Genomic DNA, 9,680 nt, shown 5'->3' with positions numbered 1-9,680 from the left:
GATAATGGATGGAGATGCTCATGATAATACAATATTATCAAAAATATAGTTGTGTACAATGCTTACCATACACCCACATAGGAGCGAAGCTATTCATAGACCTAAGATGGCTTCTCACATCTTTGGCTGTATAAAGAGTATAGTATAGATTACATAAAAAAATCCCACAGTTTTAAGCTTGTGGCCCCCCAAAATATCAAACTCTACCTCCGCCACTGCACCCACAGTTGTTAATGTTGCTAGTCATGTTGCATGATTAGTGGGAATATGCTATGTTAACTCTTGGTCAAGGTGCATAATGAGTGAAATGTAAGAACTAATAATTACCCACTCTGTCCAATTATCTTATAAAAGCTAAAGAATATGCTTAATTATTCCAGGACCAACATAGCTAATTTTGAGGGAATGCTTCTCAGTCATGAAAACTCTTAATATTCCCACCTCCTGCTTCCTCAAGTATTTCATTCGTTGCTTTCTTCTTCTATGCCTGAATCTATTCCCTTCGGAAACTGGCATTTCCTTGCAGAAAGAGACATGGAAACTGACCTTGCTGTTCAACATATTCATAGAGTTGAAGTCAAGTCTCTGCTACCAGAAACCACCTGCAGCCCCTCCACCAAAGGTTATTCACATAACTATGGAATGCCCTTACCTCTATGTGCATGTAGTCGTTAGAAGTAATGGAAAAGTAGATTGTCATCTTTCCATAACGAAAAGGCAATCTTTCCAGATGACGAAAATTTTTAAAAAATTTCTTTTTCTTTTTCCGTTGATTTTTACTAGCATATACTCGATGAAATGACTTTTTAATTTATTGCGACATGGGTTTTATTTAAAGATAACAACTAACTAGCAATTGGTGGTGTGAGAATGTGAAGGTAAAAAGTCTCACATTGGAAAGTTGAGAAACCTAGCAAATGCTTATAAGGAGTTGGGCTACTCCTCCTATTGCCAATTGGTTTTGGGGTGGTACCTCAACTTCCTTCATGGTATCAGAGCTTGTTTTGCCCACATGTGAAAGCCCAACAACGTGCTCCACGTCACCCAATATGTGCTGTCCACATGTTAGGCTTGAAAATTCGTCACACGTGCGGGGGCGTGTGAGAATATAAAGGTAAAAAGTCAACGGAAAGATAGTGACCTTGTCCCCATGCACTCAAGTTCGAATCTCCCCTTTTGGTAGATTAGATTAATAGATAATTTAGATTATTGCTTATATATATATTTTTTAAACTACAATTGATAAAAGCTTCAGAAAAAAAAAAGAAGTCATAATCTTATATATTTTGGTTCATGAAATATGGGCTAAATTTAATCTAAATCATAAACTGTTAAAAGCTTGAAAGAAAAAAAAAAAATTTAATTTCCTTGAGGACCTCATGAGTAATGTTATATATGTGAAATTAATTATGAATATTTGAACATTTGAATTCAGAATCACCTATTTCAATCCAGGTGAGGAGAATAAAGCATCAACACTAAAAGTGGTACACAAACATGGCCCTTGCTCCGAACTCAACCAAATACAGAAAGAAAATCCTCCCAATCATACTCAAATCCTCGACCGAGACCAAGCCGGGGTCAAATCAATCCACTCTCGGCTTGGTTCAAAGAAAATGAACAGCGACGGTGCCACCACAATGCCAGTCCATTCCGGTGACATAGTGAGTTCTGGGGACTACATTGTGACTGTGGGCCTAGGCACACCTCAGAAGCAACTTTCGCTCATATTTGACACAGGAAGCGACCTCTCCTGGACTCAATGTCGGCCATGCATTGGATCTTGCTACAAACAAATGGAGCCCCTCTTTGACCCTTCCATCTCCACTTCATATGTCAATATTTCCTGTAAATCCAATGTCTGCTCTCAGCTCACTCCAGTCACACACAAAATACCTCGTTGCTCAACTGACAACTCTACGTGTATATACGACATGCAATATGGAGACAAATCATTCTCTGTTGGATTTTTCGGCAAAGAAAGGCTCACCTTAACTTCAACTGAGGTGTTCGATGAGTTTATCTTTGGATGCGGCCAAATCAACCAAGGCAACTTTGGGAGCTCCGCAGGGTTTCTTGGACTTGGGCGCCACAACATCTCCTTCGTCCAACAAACAGCCAACAAGTATGGCCGCATTTTCTTTTATTGTCTACCCTCCACTTCAAGCTCCACCGGTTACCTTGGTTTCGGCAAACACCGCAGAGCTTTTAAGCACGTAAAGTTCACGCCCCTCACCACTGTCTCTCAAGACCCATCTTTTTATGGCCTCAACCTGGTCGGTATCAGTGTTGGTGGACATAAATTGTGGATTTCACCTTCGGTTTTCTTATCTTCTGGGACCATCATTGACACGGGGACGGTCATAACCCGCTTGCCTGCGGCGGCTTACAGCGCTTCGCGGGATGTGTTTCGTCAAGCGATGACAAAATATCCGTTAACTCAGGCGCTTTCGGTACTGGATACATGCTATGATCTTAGTAGTTATGTGACAGTGAAGTATCCACACATAGCATTTTACTTTCAGGGAGGGCTGAAGTTGGAGTTGGATGCTACGGGTATATTTTAGGGCTTCTTAGATCAAGGTCCAAAACGATTAGCTGTCATTGAATTTAGTCCTCGCGTTTTTGACATTTAGATGTAGGTCTTTTGACATATATGAAAAAAAATACAATTTAATCAATAAAAAGTAAAGACCCACATTAAATTATGTACCTGACATACAAGTAAATAGTGTTATTATTAGCAATAAAGAATACTTGGTGATAAATCATATTACCTATAAGTTAGGAACGTAAATTAGAAGACTATCTATAAGTCAGATACAAAAATAGACAAAATAAAATTGTATGTTACCTATAAAAAAATAAAAAAAAGTACATAAAATACTATTACACATAGTCGAAAATATGAAAAAACATATATATACACACAATATGCAATAGGCAATGTGACATAAATGATTATTACCCGATTCAAGTCATTAGGGCAACATTGGAACAAAAACTATTTTTTAAAATAAAATAATAAAAATATTACATCAAAAAATATTTTAAAAGGAATGTAATTCTATGTGGCACAAAAGTTAAAGGACTTGTATCAAAGTCATCAAATTCGAGGATTAAACCCAACTCCTCAATAAGAATTTGGATCTATATCAACTTTTCTATATATTTTACTCATCCAGTGCTTCCCAGGTTTGCTTGGCCTTTGCTGGAAATGATGCTAATAATAAATTTGCAGTACTTGGGAATGTTCAGCAGAAGACGTTCGAGGTTGTGTATGACTTTGCTGGGGGGAGGGTTGGATTTGCCCGTGGAGGTTGCCTTTGAGAACGCATGCATGCAACAAGCTCGCTCCCCGAACTATGTACAACTCTAATGGCAATATAGAACTACAATATGCGAGACTAGTGAACAATGATCTCACTCATAAATAAGGAAGTTATTGTAAAGAGACATTCTCACATGTTTCTACAAATAACTCAATTAGAATCGTTATGATATTAATAGCTCATTATGTTTACATTAAATCAATGTGAATACAACATATCGAATGGGTCTTTAAAAGAGAATTCTAGCTACATGGATGAGCCCAAAGGCTTCTCATCAATGAAAAGGAACCCACGGGTAAACGACATGGATTATATTTCTTGGATCTAAGGTATATTATTAATACTTAAATACACTATTATAATATAAGTGAATTTGTAACATCACGTGGCGGTGTGACAGTCCCGTTGAAAAACTTCTCATTTGGCACCACTCCCTGAGGTAGTAGATATTCATTTCTCCATCTATACTATTATTTAAGAGAACCCACATTTTATTTTATTTATCTGGTCTTTCAACCCTGTTTAGAAACTGAAGATTACTGGGGCAGTGCAAAAGGGATTTGAATTCTTGGATTTTCATTACCCTATGGCATTTTCAATATTTATATTGTGAATAGGTTTCTAGAGATGATTTGCATCTTTGTCTGGACTTCAGGAAAGTGCTGCCGCTTCTCCTGCTAGCCATCATGATTCATGTTGGAGCAGTAAGTTTTGTTCCAATATTTTGATCACCATTTTATTTTTGGTTAATTTTATATTTCATAAGGTTGCTTGCTGCAGAAGGTGGTGGTGGTGGTGGTTCACAAAGTTCAGATCAAGAACTTGCTTTGTTGAGAGCTATCGATGCTATGGCCCTTAGCACCCTTAGCATGGAAAAGGATTTAGGTCCCGTTTGGTTCATGGGAAAGGAGGCTTATGAATGGAAATTCAATTGTTTTCCCATGTTTGGTAAGTCCAGGCATGGGAAATGGTTGCCTAGCACATGAGAAAGTAGGGGGGAAAGTGAAGCTCTCCTCTTAACTTGGGTTTTGTTTTCCCTTCTCATGGGAAAGTTTGGGAAAATGAGCCAACATTCAATGCACAATTTTCATGACTATTTGGTCCCTATGAACAATTTATAATTACAATGTACCATTAAATGCATTTTTTTTATTTGATTTAATATGGGTATAATTGAAAAATTATACAAACTTTGTTTTCCATTCCTACTCAAAACAAACATGGGAAAGGAAACAAAGTGAAATCTGTCAGTTACTTTTCCGACATTACCAAACGTGGGAAAGGAATCTTTCATTCCCATTCCTTGGGAAATGACATGGGAAATGATTTCCCCTCAAATCCATGTCAATGGATCAGATTTTGATATGAATCCAGTGTAATTAATAGGAAATGGATTGAACTTGTCAATCCAATAATCCAAATTCGATAATCCAATTATAGATGGATCCAGATATGGATTATAGTTTATCCGATCCGATAATAATTTGATTCAACTTAGTATGAAGCATAATTTAGTTTTTCTATGCTTTATATTAATATTTTATATGTCTAAATGAGTAATTTTAGTTTTATATGCACTAAGAATACACTTAAAACTAATTTTTATGATAAAATATCAAAGTTTGATATAAAAAGTAGATAAATACAATAAATACAAATGAAATTTTAATTTTTTGTACATCTCAAAATAAGTCTGATAATAATATGATTCGATTTGAATTCAGTGCGTAACGAATATGGATTGATAAGTACAATCCGATAGTATGAGTACAATCCGATAGTATGAATACGATCCAAATCCAATAATCCGATTATAAATGTATTCGGATTTAGATTCAAATATATCTTATCCGAAGCCGACCATTTTACAGTCCTAGCTAGGATCCTCGAAAGATCCTGCGAAGTTATCAACACTTAATGTTGGAAGAAGTCCAACTAATTAACTCATTTACCATGACCATCCAATACAGTATTGCCATTAGAGGAATATTAGCAACCTTCTCTCTAACCTTCTCTTTTGGACCTTCTCTCTTCTTCTCATGACATGTGTCATTTTCTCTACACTTAAAACAATGACATTAATGCATTAGACAATATATCTTTTGTTCCCAAATTTACCCTTATTAAATGTATTAACTTAATATTTCCTTCAATTTACAACTTAACTTAAACAATTAAATTTAAAAAATAAACATTAAAAGTTCAATTAAATAAATATTTGAAAATAAAAACTAAGTATACTTCCCCAAAAAAAAACTTTTTAAACAAATACAGATATATTTTTGAAAATTAATGAACATTCTAATTGATTAAAAAAGTTAAAAGATAAAAAGAAACATTTTTATAAAAAAAATGAAAACCCAAACCCATTACAGCATCTCTCTCTCTCTCTTTTTTTAATAGATAAAAAGAAACATAAAAAACAAAAAAATGAAAACCCAAACCCATTACAGCATCTCTCTCTCTCTCTCTCTCTCTCGCTCTCTCCCAATTACAGCATATCTCAGTCCCCATCCTTACCCAATCATCACCAGTCCTTTCCAATCCAAAACCCACCGTGCACTGTACTTCTCACTCTCCTCCTTTAATCCATACCCCAAAACCCATTCTCCCTTCCCTCACAAAAAAAAAAGTAGCAAACAGAATTTTTTTTATTATAAAAAAAAATGATGCTAATTTTGTGGAAGATTTTAAAATTCTCTTTTAATTTTTTAACAAGGTGGAAATAAAAGTTAATTTGTCAAATGCATTTAACAAGGGTAAATTTGGAAAACAAAACATACATTGTCTAATGTATTAATGACATTGTTTTAAGTGTAGAGAAAGTGACACGTGTCATAAAGAGAAGGGAGAAGGTCCAAAAGAGAAGGTTAAAGAGAAGGTTGCTAGCATTCCTCCTCTCGCATTCGCATATGCGACTTCGCCACTCCTTCATTCAACATCGATTGCTCCCAGGCAAGTTTTTATGATCTCTCCCTTTTGATACCTCTCTTATAAAAAATATATATTATATATATTTCTATATAAATTATATATATTATACATATTATCTATATATATATATTATACATATTATCTATATAATAATATATATATTTATTAGTAAATTTTATTTTTTATTATATAATATTTTTATTTTCTTTTCGTTTTTTATTTTAATTTTTAGGTTTTAGGGCTATACGGACTCGAACCGTAGACCACTACTACATTTTACACTTTGCGCGACGAAGATAATTTCGTCGCGCAAAATACATTGTAGTTGCACAAATTTTAACGCGACAAAAACTTCGTCGCGCAGAATCCGTCGCGCAAAGATCGTGAAGAAAGACTTTGCGCGACCAAGTTTTTTCATTGTTTGCGCGACGAAAAAATATTGGTCGCTCAAAGTAACTTTGCACGACGAAAAAATATTAGTCCCGCAAAACTTTGCGCGACGAAACACATTGGTCGCGCAAAGGTTTGCGCGACGAAACACATTGGTCGCGCAAAGGTTTGCGCGACGAAAAATATTCGTCTCGCAAAGTTTTGCGAGACAAAAAACATTGGTCGTGCAAAGTCTCAAAAAAATTTAAAAAATAAAAAATTCCCGGGTTCCATTTTTGGTACCCGCCCACATTTTTAGAGTTTTGCGCGACGAACACTAACGTCGCGCAAATATTTGCGCGACGAAATATTTTTTTGTGTTTTAAATTTTTTAATTAAAATAAACTAATTTTTACTTTTTATTATTATTTCTTTAATATTAATTTATTCAAAATTTTTACTTTTAAATATAATTTAATTGTATGATTTTTTTAAAATCACTTTAATTTAAATTGATATTAATTTAATTATAGTAATTTTTTCAAATTTTTACTTTTTAAATTTAATTTAATTGTAAGATTTTTCTTAATTACTTTAATTTAAATTGTCATATTCAAAATAAAATTACATATGAAAAATAGTGATCAAATTATCCAATAAATATTTATATATATATAATATTCAAAATGTACACATGAATTAACAAAGTAAAATAATAAAATCCTAATACAAGCATATTGTGGTGGTAGTGGTGGATAATATGTTTTGATAGCTTCCTAATCCTCAACTTTAGCTATCAAAGTCTCAATGATTACCTACAAAAAAAAACAAATATGGTCAAATAACAACAACAACAAAAAAAAAGAATGTATAATCTCCCCTAAAATTGTTATACCACAAATCCAACCCAAACTCCAATCTCTCCCCTTTACTCAACCCCAAACCCCACACAAACTCAAAACTAACTCAAAAAACACATATTAATGAAAAAAATTTAAAATTTGGAGAGAATATACCTTTTGGCAAGATTGAGAGTGAGTGAGAATGAGAGGGAGAAGTGAGAGAATTAGATAAGATAGTGATAGAGAGATGAGAGAGAGAGAGATAGTGAAAAGATAGATGAGAGAGTGAGTGAGAGGGAGAGATAGTGAAGAGAGAGATGAGAGATTAAGTGAGAGGAGTGAGTGTGAGAGAAAGGGTGGGATTTGGGGAGGGGGAAAGAGAGAGGAGAGGTAAGAGTAGAGAAAGAAATTGAGAAAATGGTGGAGGAGTTATTTCGGTTTTTAAAAACCGTATCACTTTGCGCGACGAAAATAAGCGTGACGAATATATAAGTATTGGTCGCGCAAAGTCTAAAAATTATTTTTTGAAAATAAAAATTCCCGCATCCCATTTTTGGTACCCGCCAAAATTTTTAAATTTTTGTGCGACGAAAAATACTTATTGGTCGCGCAAAGTCTAAAATAATTATATAAAAAAATTCCCGCGTCCCATTTTTGGTACCCGCCCAAATTTTTGCGCGACGAAAAATATATATTGGTCTCGCAAAGTTTTGCGCGACGAATATAGTAATATTGGTCGCGCAAAGTCTAAAAAAATTATTTAAAAAAAAAAAAAAATTCCCGCAACACATTTTTGGTACCCGCCAAAATTTTTAAATTTTTGTGCGACGAAAAATACATATTGGTCGCGCAAAGTCTAAAACAATTATATAAAAAAATTCCCGAGTCCCATTTTTGGTAACCGCCCAAATTTTTGCGCGACGAAGAATGTATATTGGTCGCGCAAAGTTTTGCGCGACGAAACATATTGGTCTCCCAAAGTTTTGCGCGACGAATATAGTAATATTGGTCGCGCAAAGTCTAAAAAATTATTTTTTAAAAAAAAAAAATTCCCGCATCCCATTTTTGGTACCCGCCAAAATCTTAAAATTTTTGCCCGAGGAAAAATACATATTGGTAGCGCAAAGTCTAAAACAATTATATAAAAAAATTCACGTGTCCCATTTTTGGTACCCGCCCAAATTTTTGCGCGACAAAAAATATTGGTCTCGCAAAGTCTAAAGTTTTTTTTTTTTTTTTAAAATTTTAAAAACCCGCGTCCCATTTTTGGTACTCGCCCAAATTTTTTGAGTTTTGCACGACGAACTATTGGTCGCTCAAACTTTTGAGAGACGAAAAATTGGTTCGTAGCACAATATTTATAAAAATAATTGTTATGAATAATAAAAAATAAAAATATTTTATTTTATGATTTAAAATACAATTAAGGTGAAAGCTACTTAATAAATGTATATACTATTCAATTTCTTAAGTGTTATATGTACAAAATAAAAAAATTTAAAGCTACTTAATAAATAAATATATATATATACACACACACACACACACACACACTTCAACGATCTAACCATAAGACTTGTTTGTATATACTTCAAGATCATATACCCCAAAAATCACAAAAAACAAACATTCAGAGATCTAGTAACAGGACAAAACTTTTCGATAGTTATAAATGAAAAATCCCGATTTAACGGTTATTTTAACTCCGATTTTGATGATTTTTTCACAGCTACACTCCTTGACCCTATATGAATACAATGACTGAATTTGATCTTCAATTTAAAACATTTGCACTAGTGGATACCACAAAATGTTATGTTATATTTTACGAAAGTATAAATAAACTCTTAATTGTTAGTGAATATATTGTTTTGATGGCATATGCATTCTATGAAACTAGTTTCAACGATCCAACCGTCAAACTTGTTTTTTTATACTTCGAGATCTTAATTGTTAGTGATATCGCCAAAAATCGGAAAAAATAAACATTCATAGATCAAATAGCGGGACAAAACTCTTGACGGTTATAAATGAAAAATCATGATTTAATGGTTATTTTAACTCCGATTTTGATGATTTTTTACAGCTACACTCCTTGACCCTATATGAATACAATGACTGAATTTGATCTTCAATTTAAAATATTTACACTAGTGGATACCACAAAATCTTATGTTATATTTAAGCGAAAATATAAATAAAC

The 9,680-nt window shown here is 33.7% G+C and overlaps 1 protein-coding gene across 1 annotated transcript; it reads left to right on the top strand.

The window, feature by feature from the left end:
* The first annotated feature begins 483 nt into the window (after nucleotides 1–483).
* LOC117625310 (aspartyl protease family protein At5g10770-like) lies at nucleotides 484–4,318 on the top strand. The gene is made up of 4 exons (XM_034356891.1): nucleotides 484–622; nucleotides 1,456–2,557; nucleotides 3,168–3,319; nucleotides 4,113–4,318. The coding sequence occupies exons 1-4, from the start codon at nucleotides 484–486 to the stop codon at nucleotides 4,316–4,318; spliced, it is 1,599 nt and encodes a 532-aa protein (XP_034212782.1).
* Nucleotides 4,319–9,680: the final 5,362 nt, after the last annotated feature.

Source organism: Prunus dulcis, chromosome 4 (assembly GCF_902201215.1).
Source record: "Prunus dulcis chromosome 4, ALMONDv2, whole genome shotgun sequence".
NCBI lineage: Eukaryota > Viridiplantae > Streptophyta > Magnoliopsida > Rosales > Rosaceae > Prunus > Prunus dulcis.
The sequence above is the reverse complement of the archived record's forward strand: the minus strand, read 5'-3'. Positions and strand labels throughout refer to the sequence as shown.